The 23,092-nt window shown below is 45.7% G+C and overlaps 1 protein-coding gene across 2 annotated transcripts in view; it reads right to left on the bottom strand.

Moving 5' to 3' along the window:
• Positions 1–1,950: 1,950 nt before the first annotated feature.
• Positions 1,951–23,092, bottom strand: part of NUDT12 (nudix hydrolase 12) — a 117,612-nt gene continuing 96,470 nt past the window's right edge. For both annotated transcript variants that reach the window (XM_063964084.1, XM_063964083.1), the window contains one exon: positions 1,951–18,092. In XM_063964084.1, coding sequence (XP_063820154.1) covers positions 17,982–18,092 — 111 coding nt within the window. In that variant the 3' untranslated portion in view covers positions 1,951–17,981. The remainder of the gene's footprint in view (positions 18,093–23,092) is intronic.

The raw sequence follows: 23,092 nt of genomic DNA on the forward strand, positions 1-23,092 counted from the left end.
CTTACTGTGTGTCATGCGAATAGACAATTTTGAGTGGAATGTTTCTTGAGATATAGATGACTCTAAACAACCACATAAATGCGTCCAACTCTAAATTACATGTGACAGTGTAAGACTCAGGTTCTATTTTGATTCAAAAAAATAGCCAATAATAATAAATATCCTATCAAAAATGGCAATAGGTGAACACAAGGATTTACATAGCATGTAAGCCTATTTAAGTACAAACACATACTGTACAATGAGTGTAATTCAGATCTGATCGCAGTAGCAAATTTGTTTGCTAATGGGCAAAACCATGGCCCTCATTCCGAGTTGATCGCTCGCAAGGCGATTTTAGCAGAGTTACACACGCTAAGCCGCCGCCTACTGGGAGTGAATCTTAGCTTCTTAAAATTGCGAACGATGTATTCGCAATATTGCGATTACAAACTACTTAGCAGTTTCAGAGTAGCTTCAGACTTACTCGGCATCTGCGATCAGTTCAGTGCTTGTCGTTCCTGGTTTGACGTCACAAACACACCCAGCGTTCGCCCAGACACTCCCCCGTTTCTCCAGCCACTCCCGCGTTTTTTCCAGAAACGGTAGCGTTTTGATCCACACGCCCATAAAACGCCGTGTTTCCGCCCAGTAACACCCATTTCCTGTCAATCACACTACGATCGCCGGAGCGAAGAAAAAGCCGTGAGTAAAAATACTATCTTCATTGTTAAATTACTTGGCGCAGTCGCAGTGCGAATATTGCGCATGCGTACTAAGCGGAATTTCACTGCGATGCGATGAAAATTACCGAGCGATCAACTCGGAATGAGGGCCCATGTGCACTCCATTTGACTATATAGTCAAAATAGTGAGGAAAGTTAAGTGCATATCGCACGTGTGTACACACCTTTAGATTTGGGTCTATATTGTTTCTGTGCATGATAAATACTAGCTGTTTTCTTTTTACACTGCAATTTAGATTTCAGTTTAAACACACCCCACCCAAATCTAACTCTCTCTGCACGTTATATCTGCCCCACCTGCAGCGCACATGGTTTTGCCTATTTACTAACAAATTTGCTGCTGCGATCAGATCTGAATTAGGCCCAATGGGGTTCATTCTGAGTTGATCGTAGCTGTGCTAAATTTAGCACAGCTACGATCTTCTTCCCAGACATGCGGGGGGACGCCCAGCACAGGGCTAGTCCGCACCGCATGTCAGTCCGCCACCCCCCCCTCGCAGAAGTGCAAAGGCATCGCACAGTCAATCAGGCAGAGGCGATCGCATTCCTGCTATGGCCTTCGGCCATCTGGCATGCGCCGGCGCATGCGCAGCAGGGTCCCGTTCTCTCTGCAGCGTTAAAACGCAGCGAGCGAACGGGTCAGAATGAACCCCCAATGTCTGAACTGGTATTGTGGCTAAAAATACTGATTTTCCAAAAATTGCAATGAGATCAAACAGAGATTGTAGTAAGACGTTGATAAGAAAACACGGAAGACCCAAGTCACCATATGTACATGGTTGTACTGTATGCATTCTTTTTCCCTGAAATACTGTTAAAATGTTACATGCTAATATTTATTAGCATCCAGGAGGTGCAGAACATGTGGATCATTATGGAATGATACATTTAGTGCAATGTGAGCATCTGATGCAAAGTGCTCCTGACGCTGAATAAACACTAAAGACTTTAGTGGACACATAAATAAACTTGTTTAGCTTTCGGCTACTAGCAGTACATAATATGAGCCACTTACTACCGCTAACCACCTTTGGTACAGCTAGGTGTACAGAACATACACGATGGCCGAGTCTGTGTTATTCACTTTGTTTCTATGCAGTTACAGTATATTTACATTTCATTACTAAGCAGCTTTATTCTACGGAATTTGCTCTTGTATTTAAAATGGCCTAAAATAGGTCATACACATTACAAACAAAGGTACAAACTGACATCATGCAAAACATTAATGTCACAGCAAAATAAATGGTCATATTTTATTAAGATGTGATATGTATGCATTATCCAAACGTAATGTACAACTACAGTACTATTGATCGATCGCTTATAACAAAACAAATTTAAAAATGAACCGGTTTCCATTGTGGACAAGTAAAGAAAAATCCCATGCAATTCTTAAAATTTTGCCATAAAACCTCACACCCGCCCCTATTTATCCAACCCGCGCAGGAATATGTACCTGCAGGGCTCATAAACCGGTGCCTGAGTGTACTCTTGCAGATGTAGGTTGTCGAGGTAGGACAAGAACATGGGAAATTCAGTGACATAATTCTGCCTTTATTAGCATAACTGGCAGTTATAGTAAAATCCCACCGACATAATATCAGCTGCAACAAATCATTTCAGGGTGCCTGACCCTTCTCAAGCCATTCAGGAATTAAAAACAAATTTATGTACATGCTTACATCAATAAATACAACCCCCATCTCCAAGCATGTAGACATTATAATGATGACATGGCCAGAATGTTGACACATACAATTAGGGTTAGGCAGCAATTAGAGTAAGGCTAAAATACTTACACATCCTCACTGCTGGCATTCATAGCGACGTAATGAACAGGTTGACAATTTGTCAGTGACGACATGCAGAATATGTCAACATTACATATTACACCCCTAAGCCAAGAAGCCTCTACCAGAGCAGTCTGAATGACAAGCTCATATTTATTAGCATATTTAACTACTTAATGACAAGTGTACTTTGTAGCTTTGTAACCTGACACATTAGCATTTTGTTATGTCTGTATTGAACAACAATGACTTTTTTTCATTTGTTATGGCATCAATAAATGTTATAGATTATCACTATTTTATTCATGGCACCCTTGAGGGGGTACACACGTAGAGATGTGTGCTTAAATTCTAAGCAATCTGATTGCTTAGAAATTAAGCACACATCTCTCCGTGTGTATAGCCCATAGCGATAGCGAAGCGTGGCCCTGCGCGTCGCTATCGCTGATGTTAGACTTTAGATTGCTCACTTCACTGCTGGTGAAGTGAGCGGACCCCTCCCTCGCTCAGCGCACATCGCGCTGTGTGCTGAGCGTTCTGTGCTAGATTGCTCAGCACACATCTCTGGGAGAGATCTGTACGTGTGGAACCCCATTTAAGCCAAAAGTTTTTTACTGAGAAATTTAGAAACAATTACAGGTTGAGTATCCCTTATCCAAAATGCTTGGGACCAGAGGTATTTTGGATATCGGATTTTCTCCGTATTTTGGAATAATTGCATACCGTAATGAGATAACATGGCGATGGGATCCAAGTCTAAGCACAGAATGCATTTATGTTTCATATACACCTTATACACACAGCCTGTAGGTCATTTTAGCTAATATTTTTAATAACTTTGTGCATAAAACAAAGTGTGTCTACATTCACACAATACATTTATGTTTCATATACACCTCATACACACAGCCTGAAGGTCATTTAATACAATATTTTTAATAAGTTTGTGTATTAAACAGAGTTTGTGTACATTGAGCCATCAAAAAACAAAGGTTTCACTGTTTCACTCTCACTCAAAAAATTCCGTATTTCGGAATACTGGGATATGGGATAATTAACCTGTATTAAATGAAGTCATTTGTGTCTATGTTACCCTTTAGTTCAGTTATGTGGTGAGCCACAGGATTTGCTTGTTTGTCAAAATATTTTATGATTGGATGCCACATGCACTTGTTTTGCCTATTACACTGACCAAAAACATTTGTCCTGGACCAACCTAGGGCACCCCTGCAAGTGCCCCAAGGCACCCCAGGGTCCAGGGGTAAATTTACTAAGTGGTGGCTTTCAAAACATCCGCCTACTGGCGTGTGTAGACAGGAAATGTAAAAATAGGATTTTGATAACCTACCGGTAAATCCTTTTCTCCTAGTCCGTAGAGGATGCTGGGGACAACATCAAGACCATGAGGTATAGACGGGTCCGCAGGAGACATGGGCACTCTAAAGACTTTTCATTGGGTGTGAACTGGCTCCTCCCTCTATGCCCCTCCTCCAGACCCCAGTTGTAGGAACTGTGCCCAGGGAGACTGACATTTCGAGGAAAGGAATTACTTAACTATTGGTGAGATATCTACCAACTCACACCCTCAACCATGCCACTCAACATAACACACGCCAACAGGCATGAACTAATTGCAACAACATGCTGAAACCAAGATAACACAACTTGTGTAACTAACTAAACTTGTGTAATTACTAAACTGCAGGTAAAGTACGCACTGGGACGGGCGCCCAGCATCCTCTACGGACTAGGAGAAAAGGATTTACCGGTAAGTTATCAAAATCCTATTTTCTCATACGTCCTAGAGGATGCTGGGAACGACATCAAGACCATGGGATCTATACCAAAGCTCCAGTACGGGCGGGAGAGTGCGGATGACCCTGCAGCACCGATTGACCAAACTTTAGGTCTTCATCGGCCAAGGTGTCAAACTTGTAGAATTTTGCAAATGTGTTTGACCCTGACCAAGTAGCTGCTCGGCAAAGTTGTAATGCAGAGACCCCCCGGGCAGCCGCCCATGAGGAGCCCACCTTCCTAGTAGAATGGGCCTTCACCGACATCGGTAACGGCAATCCAGCCGTAGAATGAGCTTGCTGAATCGTACCTCTGATCCAGCGCGCAATAGTCTGCTTGGAAGCAGGACACCCAATCTTGTTGGGAGCATACAGGACAAACAAAACCTCAGTTTTCCGTTTTCGAGCTGTTCTAGTGACATAAATCTTCAAAGCTCTAACCACATCTAGAGACTTTGACTCAGCGAACGTGTCAGTAGCAACTGGCACCACAATATGTTGCTTTATGTGGAAAGAGGAAAACCACCTTTGGAAGAAAATGTTGACGAGTTCTCACCTCTGCCCTATCTTCATGGAAGATCAGGTAAGGGCTCTTGTGGGACAAGGCCCCCAATTCAGACACCCGCCTTGCGGATGCCAACGCCAAAAGCATCACCACTTTCCAAGTGAGAAACTTCAACTCTATTTCTTGTAGAGGCTCAAACCAACCCGATTGAAGGAACTGCAACACCACATTAAGGTCCCATGGTGCCACTGGAAGCACAAATGGAGGCTGGATGTGCAGAACCCCTTTCACGAACGTCTGAACTTCTGGAAAGGAGGCCAATTGTTTTTGAAAGAAAACTTATAAGGCCGAAATCTGGACCTTGATTGACCCCAATCTAAGGCCCGCATCCACACCAGCCTGCAGAAAATGGAGAAAACGTCCTAACTTAAACTCTTCCGTAGGAGCCTTCTTGGATTCACACCAAGACACATATTTTCTCCAAATACGGTGGTAATGTTTAGACGTTACTCCTTTCCTGGCCTGAATAAGAGTGGGGATGACTTCCTTGGGAATACCCTTTCGGGCTAGGATCCGACGCTCAACAGCCATGCCGTCAAACGTAACCGCGGTAAGTCTTGATACACACACGGCCCCTGCTGTAGTAGGTCCTCTCGAGGAGGAAGAGGCCGAGGATCTTCTATGAGCAACTCCTGGAGATCTGGATACCAAGCCCTCCTTGGCCAGTCTGGGGCAATGAAGATTGCTCAAACTCTTGTTATTATTATTATTTTGAGAACTTTTGGAATCAGTGGAAGTGGAGGGAAAACATATACCGACCGAAACACCCACTGGGTCACCAGTGTATCCACTGCTATTGCTTGAGGGTCTCTCGACCTGGAACAATATCTCTGAAGCTTCTTGTTTAGACAAGATGCCATCATGTCTACTTGAGGAACTCCCCAAAGACTCGTCACCTCTGCGAAGACTTCTTGGTGGAGGCCCCACTCTCCTGGACGGAGATCGTGTCTGCTGAGGAAATATTCTTCCCAGTTGTCAACTCCCGGAATGAAATTTGCTGACAGAGCTCTAACATGTCTTTCTGCCCAGAGGAGAATCCTTGTCACCTCTGCCATTGTCGCTCTGCTTTTTCGTTCCGCCTTGCCTGTTTATGTACGCGACTGCTGTTACATTGTCCGACTGGATCTGCACAGGATGATCTTGAAGAAGATGTACCGCTTGTAGAAGGCCGTTGTAAATGGCTCTCAATTCCAGAACGTTTATGTGAAGGCAGGCTTCCTGACTTGACCATTTTCCTTGGAAGCTTTCCCCCTGTGTGACAGCTCTCCAGCCTCAGAGACTTGCATGCGTGGTTATTAGGACCCAGTCGTGAATCCCAAACCTGCTTCCCTCTAGTAGGTGAGAACTGTGTAGCCACCACAGGAGCGAAATCCTGGCTTTGGGGGACAGGATTATTTTCCGGTGTATGTGTAGGTGGCATCCGGACTACTTGTCCAACAGGTCCCCCTGGAATACTCTGGCATGAAATCGGCCAAACTGTATGGCCTCGTAGGCCGCTACCATTTTCCCCAACAACCGAATGCATTGATGGATCAACACTCTTGTTGGTTTCAATATTTGTTTGACCATTTTCTGGATTTCCAGAGCCTTTTCCACTGGAAGAAATACTCTCCATACTTCTGTGTCTAGAATCATCCCTAAAAAGGACAATCTTGTCGTCGGTTCCAACTGCGACTTTGGAAAATTCATGATCCAACCCTGTTGTTGGAGTATTGAGAGAGAGTGCGATGTTCTGCACCAACTGTTCCCTGGATCTCGCTTTTATCAGGAGATCGTCCAGATAAGGAATTATATTGACTCCTTTTTAACGAAGGACGACCATCATCTCCGCCATCACCTTGGTGAATACCCTCGGTGCCGTGGAGAGTCTGAACGGCAACGTCTGAACTGAAACTGGTAATGGCAATCCTGTACTGCGAATCTCAGATAAGCTTGGTGAGGATAAATGGGAACATGCAAGTAAGCATCTTTTATGTCTACTGACACCATGAAGTCCCCCTCTTCCAGACTGGAAATCACTACCCTCAGGGATTCCATCTTGAACTTGAAACCTTTCAGGTAAAGATTCAGATTTTCATTTTTAAAATCGGTCTGACCGAGCCGTCCGAACTACGAAGAGGCTTGAATAAAAAAACCTTCTCCTTACTGTGCCAAGGGTACCAGGACAATGACCTGATCCTGACATAATTTTTGAATTGCCGTTGTTACTGCCTCTCTTCCCGGAAGAGAAGCTGGCAAGGTCTATTTGAAAAATCGGCATGGGGGGACGTCTTGAAACTCTAGTTTGCACCCATGGGACACTATTTGTAAGACCCATTGGTCCAGGCCAGATTGAATCCAGATTTGGCTGAAAAGTTTCAGACGTGGTCCCACCCAAGCGGACTCCCGCAAAGGAGCCCCAGCGTTATGCTGCAGATTTGGCAGAAGCGGGGGTGGACTTCTGCTCCTGCGATCCGGGAGACGCTGCGGATTTCTTTCATTTTCCCCTTCCCCTACCTGCAAAAAAAAGGGGAGACCTTTGGCCTTTTTGTATTTGTTGGGCCGAAAGGACTGTATTTGAGAGTGATGTGTCTTTTTCGCCGGTGTAGGAGCATAAGGCAAGAATGTCGACTTACCTGCGGTAGCCGCCGAGACTAATGCATCCAGCCCATCACCAAACAAGGCCTCACCTTTATACGGGAGAGCCTCCATATTTTATTTTGGAATCTACATCAGCATTCCACTGGCGAATCCACAACGCCCTCCGAGCCGATACTGCCATGGTAGCGGTTCTTGTTCCCAAGAAACCAATATATTTCATGGATTCTAGTACGTACGTAGCAGCGTCTTAGATATGCCCTAACGTTAGGAGTATCTCGTCTCCATCTATTGTGTCAATGTCTAATGACAATTTTCTGACCACTTTTCAATAGCACTACTCACGCACTCACAGACAATGGTAGGCCTGAGTAGTGTCCCATTGGCCACATCAATAAATCACCTCACTCACTTGCGGTCTGTCGGCTCCTTAAGTGAAGCCATTCCAGGCGCAGGGAGAAACACCTTTTCTCTTTTATGACAGGGCCCTGTCTAAAATGCGGGGTGACTCCCACCTTTTTTGGAAAAAGGTAAGCTGCCTGAATTCGTTTTGGGAATCTGAAATTTCTTTTCAGGTTAAATCAGACCTGAGGTGGAGGGAAAATTACATTACTTCTTTACTAAAGTAAACCGTGGTAAAAGAGGGTGCTTCGTAAATTCTAACACCTCCTTTATAGCTAAAACATGTTTTGAATGCTTTTTTGCTAACTTAGGACCTATTCCCCTGGAATCACTAGTGTCGACACAGGAAACAGAGTCCGTGTCGGTATCAGTTTTTACTACTTGTACAAATTTGTATGTGACCCAGAAAGGTCCCTGTGGATGAAAGGCAGAACTATTAAAAATCACATCTTCAACAGATTATTTTCAGTTCTGTATGAGATTCAGTCCAACCTCTTACTGATATGATTCATTCTATCATGTAACCTTTCACCCAGTCAGGCTCTTGGTGTCATATTACACCTGTGTGTGTTATGAGCCACGGCTGTGGCTCATTCCTGTTTTGCATGTCAGTTAGGTATTTTATGTTATTCTTCTGTTCATGTTCCCCGTGGGTGTCATGGGGTGCTCGGAACTCACCCTTAAGGAGGGGATACTGTTATGAACCACGGGTAGTGGTTCATTCCTATTTTATGTTTATAAGTTGTTTCGCAGGCCAGGATTTCCCGTTGCTCTGTTTAAGAGTACTCTTGGTTGCTGCCGCTGGTGAGTCTGTGTAATTGCAGCTTGTTCCCATGTGTTCAGCCTCACCTGGCTGCTAATTGCATCTTGTCAGTTTGGAGTCATGCAACAGGGCAGCTGCATGAGATTATTAATTAGGCCTCTCTGTTATATGCTGGCTCAGTGCTATTCACAGACGCTGGTGATATTTCTGGGTTTCCAGTCTGCTTGAGTTCTGAGCTTGGTTCCTGCTAGTTCCTGAGCTTCCTGTGTCGATTCCTATGTCTGATCCCGTGTCCTGCCGTGAGGCGTTCCTGTCCTGAGGTCCAGTGCCTTTACCTGTGCCTGGTCAAGTTTCTGGCTTCTTGGTGTCCACCGGTCTGTCGTTTGGGATTCTGCCTGTCCTCCAGTTCTGAGAGTCTGTGTCAGCAGCATTGGGAGTTCCTGTCCGTTTGCCAGTATTCGTACCGGTTCCGTGAGTAGCGGCACTGCCGCGTCCGTCGGCCTAGGCCGCTGTATTCCCTTATTATTTCTGTCACTGGTGTTTTGCAGAGGGTTCTGCTTATGCTGTCACAGCCGGTACACAAAAGTATTGTGTCGGCGTGTGGTCAGCATTTCCTTTGTTGTTCTTTTCCTTTGGCGGCAAGCCGCACATACTTTGGTTTTAGGTTTGTTAGTAGCCCCCGGCCTTGTTGTTTAGTCAGAGGGCCCCTTGTTATCACCCTGTCTCGGTTCACTCTTTGTCTCTCATTAAGACCTGAGGGGGCATCGAAGTTGGGCAGACGTAATCCGCCCTTCAAACGCGGCTGCCATGGGCTCAAGCAACCATAGTCTCGCAAGAGTGTACTGACAGCACGGGCGAGACAACGGAGATAGGGCACCAGGGGCTATTCCCTTTCCATTCCCCTTTCCCAGCATTACGTCCTGGTGCTCTGGACTCGCTTCATAACATCTCCCTTGTTCTGAGCACCAGGAACCTAACATTCTCACCAGCCATACCACAAAAAAGAAATAAAACTTTTCTTTTTTGGCCCAGTCCAGTGTCTAGTCTAGAATCCAGTCCTGTCTAGAATTCAGTGTGCAGAATCCAATCCGGTGTTTAGAATCCAGTCTTGTCTAGAATTCAGTGTTTAGAATCCAGTCCGGTGTTTAGAATCCAGTCCGGTGTTTAGAATCCAGTCCGGTGTTTAAAAAACAAACAAAAAAAAACAGTCTTTTGTTTAGCAAAGATCTAGTCCTGCCTTATCTAGTCTTGCCTTGTCTAGTCTTGCCTTGTCTAGTTTTAAATCCTCCTATGTCTACTATGCAAGCCCTGCAGGCATCTCTCTCAGCCCTGAACTCTGCTTTCAGTGCTTTGAGACCAGAGCGACTAGAAGTTTTGCAGCAATCCTTAAAGCAACTGCAAAACCTTTTGACTAAAATCTTGCTCATCTTGCCAGAAGTCGTTGAGAGTACATCTATCTCTAAAGAGACTCTTGTTCACAGTATGGTGACAAGAGAATCCTCTGGTTTAATTGAAGAGAAAAGGTTTAAAAGTTTTCTGCGGCCCAGGCTCTCAGAGGAGGAGCGTCTGCGTCGCAGAAACTTAAACTTATGCCTATATTGTGGGGGTTTAGGCCACTATCTGCAGACCTGTGAGTTGCGCAAGCCAAAGTGTGGTGACGAGTCTTGCCCTCTGGCCAAGTTGAGTCAGGATACAAGACCTACTCATGTCTCTACTGTGGCAGAGGTACTTGTCACACAACCCACACTAAAAAGCTCTCTGTCCTATAATTGGGGTCCTTGGGCAAGGGAGCCCCATTATAGATTCAGGAATCAAAAGAGAATGTTTCTCTCCTCTCTTGAGGTTCCTGTTGAAGCAGCGTTGCAGGTTCCTGGAGTGGTGCCCGATGCCCAGGTTCCTGGAGTGGTGCCCGTTGCCCAGGTTCCTGGAGTGGTGCCCGTTGCCCAGGTTCCTGGAGTGGTGCCGTTGCCCAGGGTCCTGGAGTGGTGCCCGTTGCCCAGGGTCCTGGAGTGGTGCCCGTTGCCCAGGGTCCTGGAGAGGTGCCCGTTGCCCAGGGTCCTGGAGAGGTGCCCGTTGCCCAGGGTCCTGGAGAGGTGCCCGATACCCAGAGTGCTGGAGCGGTGCCCGATGCCCAGAGTGCTGGAACGGTACCTGATGCCCAGAGCGCTGGAGCGGTACCTGATGCTGTAGCTTATAGAGGGACATCAAATATTATAGCTCAGGTTTCCATACCAGAAGGGGTCTCAGAAGCTGTTACCCCAGGTAGGGACTTGAAGAGCGCAACCCCAGAAAGGGTATCTAAAACCATAGTTCTAGAAGGGAACTCGAGAAGCAAAACCCCAGAAGGGATATTTGAAGTAATATCCCCAAGTGGGGTCTCGAGAGACGCAGCCTCTAAGAAGGGTCTAGAGGTCGCTTCCCCAGGAAAGAACTTAAGAGGCGTAGCATTAGTGGAGGTGCTGAAGGTTATAGCTTCAGCAAAAGTCCCGGAAGTCATAGTCCCGGGAGAAGTTTCGATAATTATCGACTCAGAGAGGGAGGGCGATGGCTCGGTCCCAGTGGGGGAGGCCGACGGCTCGGTCCCAGTAAAAGAATCCGAGGTGCTGACCCCAGCGGAGTTCCCGGAGGCCACTGCCCCAGCGGGGTTCCCGGAGGCCACTGCCCCGGGTGGGGTTCAGAAAGACACTGCCCCGGGTGGGGTTCAGAAAGTCACTGCCCCGGGTGGGGTTCAGAGAGTCTCAGCCTCGAGTAAGGTCAATAGTGACCAGGTCCTAGCAAAGCACTCCAGTCAGTCAGATGGGAAGGAAACAGATCCTGACTCTGTTGATATCTCAACATCCATAATCTTTGATGGGGACTTAGCCCAATTTCTGGCGCTTTACAAACACTATTACATTATTTTGTTGTCTAGACCATTTCTGGGCATCACTTCAGAGAACCTTGTGCTCTATCTGATTTATTCTTTTAGAGGAGAGCCTTTTGAGTGGGCGACCAGCCTAATGAAAGCTGAAGATCCCATTCTTCAGGATCCCCCAGCATTCAGTGATGCTATTATTAAAAGATATGGTTCCAAAGAAATTGGTTCAGGTTCCTCTAAGTCAGCCGTCGTGTCTGCTGAGAGTCCACCAAATACTGTAAACTCGGTACAAGAGTCTCAGCCCGTTGTTTTGACTGCAGGATGTGCTTTTCTGAATTCTTCTTCCAATAGGAGTACTTTGCCAGAAAGTTCAGCTCCCAAGGGTAAGAAACCTGTCTCTGATTTGAACGCAGCCTTGCTGGGTGGTACCATCAGTTCAGACAATGTTTGGGGAATTACCTTGGTCAGACCTAAAGAGCTTTGTAAAAAGAAGAAGTAAAAGAAATAATTTTTGACTCTTGCCTTGATATAAAAAAAAAAATAAATAAATATTTTTTTTCCTTGTCTTGTGTCCACCATCAGGGGGAGGGCACTGTTACAAGCTGTGGTTGCAGCTTGTTTCTGTTTTCGTGTCTGTTAGACCAGTGTGTCAGGTTTTTTTTTGTATCCCTTGTTTTGGATAGTCTGTATTTTGGGGTCCTTTGACCCCTCCTCAAGGGGGGGGGGGTACTGTTATGAGCCACGGCTGTGGCTCATTCCTGTTTTGCATGTCAGTTAGGTATTTTATGTTATTCTTCTGTTCATGTTCCCCGTGGGTGTCATGGGGTGCTCGGAACTTACCCTTAAGGAGGGGATACTGTTATGAACCACGGGTAGTGGTTCATTCCTATTTTATGTTTATAAGTTGTTTCGCAGGCCAGGATTTCCCGTTGCTCTGTTTAAGAGTACTCTTGGTTGCTGCCGCTGGTGAGTCTGTGTAATTGCAGCTTGTTCCCATGTGTTCAGCCTCACCTGGCTGCTAATTGCATCTTGTCAGTTTGGAGTCATGCAACAGGGCAGCTGCATGAGATTATTAATTAGGCCTCTCTGTTATATGCTGGCTCAGTGCTATTCACAGACGCTGGTGATATTTCTGGGTTTCCAGTCTGCTTGAGTTCTGAGCTTGGTTCCTGCTAGTTCCTGAGCTTCCTGTGTCGATTCCTATGTCTGATCCCGTGTCCTGCCGTGAGGCGTTCCTGTCCTGAGGTCCAGTGCCTTTGCCTGTGCCTGGTCAAGTTTCTGGCTTCTTGGTGTCCACCGGTCTGTCGTTTGGGATTCTGCCTGTCCTCCAGTTCTGAGAGTCTGTGTCAGCAGCATTGGGAGTTCCTGTCCGTTTGCCAGTATTCGTACCGGTTCCGTGAGTAGCGGCACCGCCGCGTCCGTCGGCCTAGGCCGCTATATTCCCTTATTATTTCTGTCACTGGTGTTTTGCAGAGGGTTCTGCTTATGCTGTCACCGCCGGTACACAAAAGTATTGTGTCGGCGTGTGGTCAGCATTTCCTTTGTTGTTCTTTTCCTTTGGCGGCAAGCCGCACATACTTTGGTTTTAGGTTTGTCAGTAGCCCCTGGCCTTGTTTAGTCAGAGGGCCCCTTGTTATCACCCTGTCTCGGTTCACTCTTTGTCTCTCATTAAGACCTGAGGGGGCATCGAAGTTGGGCAGACGTAATCCGCCCTTCAAACGCGGCTGCCATGGGCTCAAGCAACCATAGTCTCGCAAGAGTGTACTGACAGCACGGGCGAGACAACGGAGATAGGGCGCCAGGGGCTATTCCCTTTCCATTCCCCTTTCCCAGCATTACGTCCTGGTGCTCTGGACTCGCTTCATAACATCTCCCTTGTTCTGAGCACCAGGAACCTAACACTGTGTCCCTAACATGTCTCCACTGAGTTCCCTGCCACAGACATGTCACACACGTGCAGAACCACACCACAGACACTCCGGGATTTAGGGGACAGACCCACAGTAAAATCTGTCAGAGGGACGCAGATGGGATTTGCCAGCTCACAACCCAGCGCCAGTAACACAATGTCTGTGAACACAAAATGCCCACTGACATTCAGCGCTTTTATAATGTTAATCACACAATTATATAGCACCAAATTCACTGTGCCCCCCGTTTTTCACCCCGATACTTGTTCAGTAGTGGAGGACCAGCCTTGTCTCTGCAGCCTGAGGAAAGAGAGAAAATGGCGCTGAGCAGTGTGCTGGCTGACTGAGGAGAAAGCTCCACTCTTCAATGGTGTGTTTCTCCACAGCATTTATGAGGACATTTTTTATACTGGTAGGGGTAGGACTGTGCCTCAGCAACTTATGCCCCTTATTTATGCCAGTTTCCATAGGTTTCATGCTGCCCAGCCCCCCCCCCCCCGCGCCCTGCAGTGCCTGTGTATGTGTGGGCAACATGGCGCGCTGCGCTCCTGCCAGCCGTGCGGTACCTTTAGCCGTCACTTTCTTGATTGAAGATCTGTCTTCTAACACTCACCTGTCTTCTGACTACTGGCTCTGTGAGGGGGGTGACGGCGTGCTGTGGGAGTGAGCATCTAGGCACGGCTAGCATTCAGTTCCCTTCAGGAGCTAATGGTGTCCTGTCAGCCAGAAGCAGAACCTTGAAACTCTTTAGGAAGTTGGTTCCTACTTCTGCCCCCTCAGTCCCACGAAGCAGGGAGTCTGATGCCAGCAGATCTCCCTGAAAATAAAAAACCTAACATAAGTCTATTTCAGAGAAACTCAGTAGAGCTCCTCAGAGTGCATCCAGTCGACCTGGGCACATTTCTAAAACTGAGGTCTGGAGGAGGGGCATAGAGGGAGGAGCCAGTTCACACCCAATGAAAAGTCTTTGGAGTGCCCATGTCTCCTGCGGATCCCGTCTATACCCCATGGTCTTGATGTCGTCCCCAGCATCCTCTAGGACGTATGAGAAATAGCAATACCTTTCAATGCAAAACAACTGTGTGTGCCATAAACGGGATGCAGCTAATTTTCCGGCTGTAGGGATCCCGGCAGTCAGGATACTGACGCCGGAATACCGACAGCTGACAATGACGACAGCTAGAATCCTGGCGAACAGGGCTATTCCCACTCCTGGGTGTCCACGACACCCATAGAGTGGGAACAGAGCCTGTGGTGTGCGCAGCAAGCCACTGAGCCCGTAAGGGGACTCTCTGCGCTCGCCCCACTGCCGGCATACTGGTGGCCGGGATGCCGTTGTCGGTATATAGACGGCCGTCAGCAAATCATACCAATCCCGCATAAACATCATGCTCTGCTTCATAATTGCCAACAAAAATGGTAATGAAACCAGTATTACTGCACTAATGTGTAACTCTTCCAGTGTCTCTACATATCACGCTGTCTCAGAATGTAACAATTTCATGATGAAATAAATATTCATAATACATGAGCAATGTCCATAAATAGAAGAGATAAGGAAGGGAAATTAAATCATATTTAAACATAAGGTTTAAGATCTTAATTGCAAATAAACTCATTAAGCTCCATTGTATGTAAGATTTATATTATCCAACAGTCTTCAAGTAGTTTTAATCTATTGGGGTTATGTCTCCCTGCCCTATGTCTTTGATATCAGGAATTTTAACTGATGATCAGAATGACACTTTTCAAAAACAGCTGACTAGACAAGCTGGGCGCTTCCTCTTGCAGTTTACAGTCACACCCCAGGATGTGAGGCACGGAGCATGATGGGACTATGGGGCAGATTTATCAACAAGTTTCAGCTATTTAAAACTTGTTACGTTTAATAAATGGTGCTCCAGCCAATCAGCTCCTGTCACGTGTTTGAAAAATGGTAGGTGGAGCTGATTGGCTGGACACCATTTATCATACGCAGCAAGTTTTAAATAGTTAAACTTGTTGATAAATGGGTGTTATCAATAATAAACACCTTCTGAACTGTATGGAAACTATGGGGGTCATTCCGAGTTGATCGCTCGCTAGCTACTTTGTGCAGCCGTGCGAACGCATAGTCGCCGCCCACTGGGGAGTGTATATTTGCTGTGCAAGGGTGCGATCACATTTGCAGCCGAGCGGTACAAAAATAGTTTGTGCAGTTTCTAAATAGCTCAGAACTTACTCAGTCCTTGCGATCACTACAGCCTGTCCGGTCCCGGAATTGACGTCAGACACCCGCCCTGCAAACGCCTGGACATGCCTGCATTTTTCCACACTCCCAGAAAACGGTCACCCATAAATGCCCTCTTCCTGTCAATCTCCTTGCGATCGCTATGCGAATGGATTCTTCGTTAAATCCATCGCAGAGCAACGATCCGCTTGCGGTGCATACGCATGCACAGTAGTGACCCGATTGCTGCGCTGTGAAAAACGGCAGCGTGCCATCAGGTCGGAATGATCCCCTATATCTCTACTAGCTGCAGAGTACAGCAATAGATAAAATAAAAAGTACATGGAATTCTTTTAAACTAATTTTTCCCTCCACCATAGTCTTTACAGATTATTTTTATTATGGGTTTTTACTGCCCCTACATCCTTACCTATCTACCCTGTTCAGTGCCAGCTACAATGTTCTACAGCAGAGGGAGCACAGGATTTCTGCTGCTCCTCAGCCTAACAATATGACAGACATGGAGATTCACATCTGCAAGGTGCTGTCTGCCTGCCTCTCCCTTCATATTGTCTGCTATAAAAAGAGGTCTATTTACTAAGCCTTGGAAGGAAAAAAAGTACCAGCCAATCAGCTCCTGTCATGTCACAGGCTGTGTTTGAAAAATGACAGTTAGGCGTTGATTGGCTGGTACTGTATCTCCGTCCACTTTATCACCACCCAAGGCTTAGTAAATAGACCCCTAAGGCCCAGATTTATCAAGCCTAGTACAGTGATAAATTGCACGATGATAAAGTAACAACCAACCAGCTCCTAACTGTCATTTTTCAACACAGTCTGTAACATGGCAGTTTGGAGCTGATTAGTTGGTACTTTATCACCGTGCAATTTATCACTCTCCAAGGCTTGATAAATCTGGGCATTAGTATCTAGTGCACTAGAACATAATACTGAGGAAGGGACAGCCAAGGTAGATATAAGAGTTGTGAGTGTCTGCATCCATTATATGGAAGATGACGGCCAGTCATGTACTCCCTTCTGCAGTGACATCAATGCCAGAGCTAAACAGGGTATATAGGGAGTATTGGGTACACATAATTCTATAATAATAATAGTAGTGATACAGTAATGAACTGTATGCTATGAGGCAACACAAAATAGTTGTTTTTTTAAATTGAAGTTACTGTTTATCTTTAACTTTTTTTAATTACAGGTTGAGTATCCCTTATCCAAAATGCTTGGGACCAGAGGTATTTTGGATATGGGATTTTTCTGTATTTTGGAATAATTGCATACCATAATGAGATATCATGGTGATGGGACCTAAATCTAAGCACAGAATGCATTTATGTTGCATATACACCTTATACACACAGCCTGAAGGTCATTTTAGCCAATATTTTTTATAACTTTGTGCATTAAACAAAGTGTGTGTACATTCACACAATTCATTTATTTTTCATATACACCTGGGCCCTCATTCCGAGTTGTTCGCTCGGTAAAAATTTTCGCATCGCAGCGATTTTCCGCTTAATGCGCATGCGCAATGTCCGCACTGCGACTGCGCCAAGTAAATTTGCTATGCACTTAGGAATTTTACTCACGGCATTTTCATCGTTCTGGCGATCGTAATGTGATTGACAGGAAATGGGTGTTACTGGGCGGAAACAGGCCGTTTTATGGTCGTGTGGGAAAAAACGCAGGAGTGGCCGGAGGAACGGAGGAGTGTCTGGGCGAACGCTGGGTGTGTTTGTGACGTCAAACCAGGAACGACAAGCACTGAACTGATCGCAGATGCCGAGTAAGTCTGGAGCTACTCAGAAACTGCCACGAGGTGTGTAATCGCAATATTGCGAATACATCGGTCGCAATTTTAAGATGCTAAGATTCACTCCCAGTAGGCGGCGGCTTAGCATGAGCAAATCTGCTAAAATCCGCTTGCGAGCGAACAACTCGGAATGACCTCCCTTATGCACACAGCCTGAAGGTCATTTAATACAATATTTTTAATAACTTTGTGTATTAAACAAAGTTTGTGTACATTGAGCCATCAAAAAACAAAGGTTTCACTATCCCACTCTCACTCAAAAAAGTCCGTATTTCGGAATATTCTGTATTTTGGAATATTTGGATATGGGATACTCAACCTGTATATACATTTCAATAATTTTTAAGTATTAAAATAGATAAGAAACTGTGCGACTTGAGGAGACACCCTTTACAGATAGATGATGAATCTGTTAGGCGTAACATACAACATGAGAGTGGCTGATGATGTTGCTGCGGGTCATTGCTTTTAAAATTTTCCAGATTCTTATTTAGCATGATTGATAATCAAATGGTAATTAGTCAATTATATTTTGAAAGAACCCTCAGCGTTGATGATACTATAAATTAGAATTCATTCCAATCCAATGCTTTATTAACTGGTGGGCAATAGCATGTCTGGGCGGCACAACCAAAGATTGCTGATTTCCTTTGAGCAAAGCTTCTATGACCTAAAATAAAGAAAACCAAGTTAAAAATATTTACACTGTTGTATACCTAATGATCTGTCTTTGAAGGACAACCAGAGGCACCAATTTACTTACACTCAAATCTCTTATACACTTAGTGGAAGACGTATGAAGCAGTGAATCAGTGGAGAAGTTGCCCATGGCAACCAATCAGCTGCTACCTATAATTTTATAGAATGCACTTGACAAATGTTACTTCAAAGCTGATTGGTTGCCAAAGGCAACTTCGCCACTCTTTTCTCTGCTTCATACATCATGCCCAAATAGTAAGTAGAATGTTAGAAGTCCCAAAAACCAGTTCCATTCCCGCATTACTTGTCCTCCCGGCACTTCTGATTACTGCGGAGAGTTGTGAATATGAGCAGTACAGTTTAAAGTTAAAAGTGGCAGCTAATTGGAAATATAGGCTATTGTTATGTAAGTAGTGTTATGTAGGAGGATTTATACAGTACTTCCTGCATCTCCATAGGAACGTTTAGAAAATGCACAAGCTGACAACTGCCTGAAAGCACAACACTTTGCCAAACCACATGATGGCGGACACATGATCAATAAGAAGAATGATTGCAGCCAGTGCCACCGCTCTTTCTTGTCTATTGGACTGCTAGTACTTTGTATGTGTGTATATTTATGAGGCCTTAGGATGTATGACTATTACTGAAATAAGAGCAATAAAGCAAGTACTCCAATAACCTTAGTAAAAAAAAAATTGTTATACTATATCTTGTTTTATTAAATTTAATCTATAAAACATGAGGGAGGTAGTAGTTTAGGCATTAATGCTACTATCAGACATATTAACTACTAAGGATGGAGGTAGTGAACTAAATGGGGGTGGAGAAGGGGGGAGGGAAAGAGCAGCCGGCAAGGGAATTAGCAAGGGTATTGCCAAAACATTAACTAATGATGATTATGGGCCATCAACACTGAATATACAAAATGATGTCCCTAGCACAAGCGGGAATACTTATCTTAATTGTATGTATGTAAACGCTAGAAGCCTTACAGGAAAAAAGGGGAAACTAGAAGTCTTTGCAGCAAGCAGACAGTATGATATTATAGGCATTACTGAAACTTGGTGGGACAAATCTGGAGGGTTATACGCTGTTCAGGAGAGACAGATTAAACAAACGGGATGGAGGGGTATGTCTTTACGTAAAGCCGTTTTTAAAACCTGATATACAGGAAGATATTTACGAGGGGACTGTAAATACTGTTGAGACGTTATGGGTAGAAATTGCATACTGGGGAAAGGGAACAAAAAAGATAGTATTAGGGCTATGCTACAAGCCGCCGGGTATTAATGTGTCTGAGGAGGAATTGCTACTGAAACAAACTGAAAAAGCGTCAGGATTAGGAGACATAATAGTGATGGGAGATTTTATTGGACAAATAATTCATGTGATACTGCTAAGGGTAATAGTTTTTTAAACACACACTAAATGATAACTACTTACTTCAACTAATCGATGAACCAACTAGGTACAATGCAATCTTAGACCTGGTATTAACAAACAATGGGGAATTGATATCAAATATTATAGTAGGGGAGCCCATGGGAAACAGCGACCACAATATGGTCACATTCAATATCAGTTTTCATAAGCAGTCCTATATAGGCTCAACTAGGACTCTAAACTTTAGCAAAGCCAACTGTGGCATGATGAGGGAAGCTCTAAGGGACAATGAATGGGAAATTTTGTTTCAAGCAAAAAATACTACGAAGAAATGGGAGGTATTAATAACGCTGCTCGATAATTATACTCGAAAATGTATTCCCATGGGCAGCAAACAAAGGACTAATATTTCAAAAACTGATGTGGCTTAACAAAAAGATTAAGGAACTAATGGGCAAAAAGAGGCGAGCATTCAAAAAAAAATTAAATTAGACAGGAAAGCGGAGTCATTCTAGTACTATGAGGATTGTAACAAAATATGCAAAAAAGAAATAAGAGCGGCTAAAATAGAAACTGAAAAGCTAGTAGCAAAGGAAGTTAAATCAAACCCCCAAATGTTTTTTAAATACATCAACAGCAAAAGATTAAAGAAGGACAAAAGGACAAGTTGGACGTCTTAATCAAAGACGATAATGTTATAGTGAAAAATTTTAGTTTTTCTCATCTGTATTGACGAGAGGACCAGATGGCGGGATTAACACATAACCTCAGCAACGATAATGTCCCACTGCTAAGTGCTTATTTAAGTGAGGAAGTCTGTGATCGATTAAAAAAAATAGGATTTTAATTACCTACCGGTAAATCCTTTTCTCGTAGTCCATAGGGGATACTGGTAATCCATTTAGTACCATGGGGTATAGACGGGTCCACTAGGAGCCATGGGCACTTTAAGAAATTGATAGTGTGCGATGGCTCCTCCCTCTATAGCCCTCCTACAAGACTCAGTCTAGGAAACTGTGCACGAGGAGACGGACATACTTTGAGAGGATAGATAAGGAAAGTGGTGAGATTACGAACCAGCACACACAGAACAAGAGGAAAGCCATGCTAACCAAACTTGAAACAGGAACAGCAACAGCTGAACAAACCGGAATACTTAAACAAGTAACAGTGCAGGAAGAACGAAGCACCGGGCCATTGCCCAGTATCCCCTACGGCAGGGGTGGGGAACGTCCGGCCCGCGGGCCGTATACGGCCCGCAATGACACTTTACCCTGCCCGCCCAGCCCGCTCATAGTACCGCAGCCGCAGGAGAGGAGTGAGGAGGGAGACATGGCATTTTAGCGATGCTGGGTAACTAGGCAACCGCGCAGCATGCGTGCGCGCGGGGGCGGCGGGCGTTCGGCGGCGTGGACGCATGGAGAAGGGACAATGAGAGGCCGTCACCCGGCCTACTCATCTCTTCCCGCTCTTCCTGCGCAGGAGAATTGGGGGGAGCGTGGCTGAGACAACGCGCTGTGGCCGTTGTGAGGAGGGAGGTGGAGAGCAGAAAGCGGAGGGGGAGAACTACGGGGAGCTGGAGCGCAGAGACACTGCCACTACCTCTGTGACTGAAAGATAAAATGTGAATAAATTAAATATGGGGGAACTACTGGCATCTTTCCCTCACCATTCAAATATGCTCTGGTGTCCCCTATTCTCAAAAAAGCCAACCTCGACCCTTCATAACTCACTAGCTACCGCCCCATCTCTCTTCTCCCTTTCGCCTCCAAACTACTTGAACGACTGGTCTACAGCTGTCTCACAAGCTACGTCTCTGACCACTCCATCCTTGATCCACTACAATCTGGCTTTCGCCCACTCCGCTCCATCGAGACTGCCCTGGTGAAAGTCACCAGTGACCTGCTTTCGGCCAAATCCAAGGGCCACTTCTCTTTACTCATCCTTCTGGACCTCTCTGCTGCCTTTGACACCGTGGATCACCCTCTCCTCCTCCCTCCGCACACTCCAAAATGTTGGCCTCTCTAGCACCGTCCTTGACTGGTTTACCTCATACCTCACTAACCGCTCCTTCTCTGTGTCTGCCTCCGGAACCACCTCACACCCTTTCATCCTTCCTGTTGGTGTCCCTCAAGGTTCTGTCCTAGGCCCCCTTCTGTTCTCCCTGTACACCTCTTCCCTGGGTGCGCTCATTAACTCCTTTGGCCTTCAATACCACCTCTATGCTGATGACACACAACTCTACCTCTTCTCTCCTGATCTGTCCCCCTCTGTCCTCTCTCAGGTCTCCAGCTGCCTCTCTGCCATCTCCTCCTGGATGTGTGAGCGCTCTCTGAAGCTCAACATGGATAAAACTGAACTTATTATCTTTCCCCCAGCCAGAGCAACACCCCCTACAAATATCTCTATCACTGTTGAGAACACTATCATCTCCCCCGTTCCCCAACTCCGCTGCCTGGGCGTCACTCTTGACTCCTCCCTCTCCTTTGCACCCTACATCCAAGCTCTGGCGCAATCTTGTCGGTTCCAGCTACGTAACATTGCTCGCATCAGGCCATTTCTCTCCCAGAGTGCAACTAAACTTATCATCCACTCACTGGTCATCTCACGACTCGACTACTGCAATGTGCTCCTCACTGGCCTCACTTGCTCCCACATCGCTCCCCTCCAATCTGTCCTCAACTCCGCAGCTAGGCTCATCTTCCTCTCCCGCCGCTCCACTTCTGCCACTCCCCTTCGTCAAAATCTACACTGGCTCCCATTCACCTACAGAATCCTCTTCAAACTCCTCACCCTCACATACAAGGCAATCTCTAATTCCACCGCTCCCTACATCTCCAACCTCCTCTCCCTTCATACTCCCTCCCGCTCACTATGGTCGGCTGATGACCGTCGCCTCTCCTCTGCCTTGGTCACTGCTTCCCATGCACGAGTTCAGGATTTTGCCCATGCTGCACCCCTTCAGTGGAATGCGCTCCCCCGCTCCATTAGACTCTCCCCGACCTTGCAAAGCTTCAAACGGGCACTGAAAACCCACCTATTTATCAAAGCGTACCCCTCCAATGCATAACCTAGTCCTTAGGCTGCTCCTCCATCCCCCTGCCCCATGCCTTGGACATCTCTGCTTTGCTCGCATACCACCATCAGGCTTCTACCTGCTTGCTTGCACCTCATGTCATCTGTCTGTTGCCCCTCCCGACTAGATTGTTAGCTCTTCAGAGCAGGGCCCTCTTTCCTCTTGTCTAAGCCCTCTTCTTGACACATTTCACTCAGCGACCATCTTTACCTGCTTTTTCTCCTGCTGGTAAATGGCCCCTCTCTATCTATGGCCGCCAGCCCCAAGTAGTACAATGATTACTCCTTCGCTACTTACATCTAAGCTGTATTATGCTTTGAGAATTGTGGTGCTCTTTGTTACCTGCACTCCATTTTTGTTATTTATTTACTGTTATGCTAAGTTTTGTCTCCCTGTACTGTCCTTTGTACGGCGCTGCGAAACACTTGTGGCGCCCTATAAATAAAATGTAATAATAATAATAATAACTAACCTGATGTTGTGTGGGGGGCGGGGGGAGCCTGTTGGTG

This window comes from Pseudophryne corroboree, chromosome 1 (genome assembly GCF_028390025.1).
Source record: "Pseudophryne corroboree isolate aPseCor3 chromosome 1, aPseCor3.hap2, whole genome shotgun sequence".
Taxonomy (NCBI): domain Eukaryota; kingdom Metazoa; phylum Chordata; class Amphibia; order Anura; family Myobatrachidae; genus Pseudophryne; species Pseudophryne corroboree.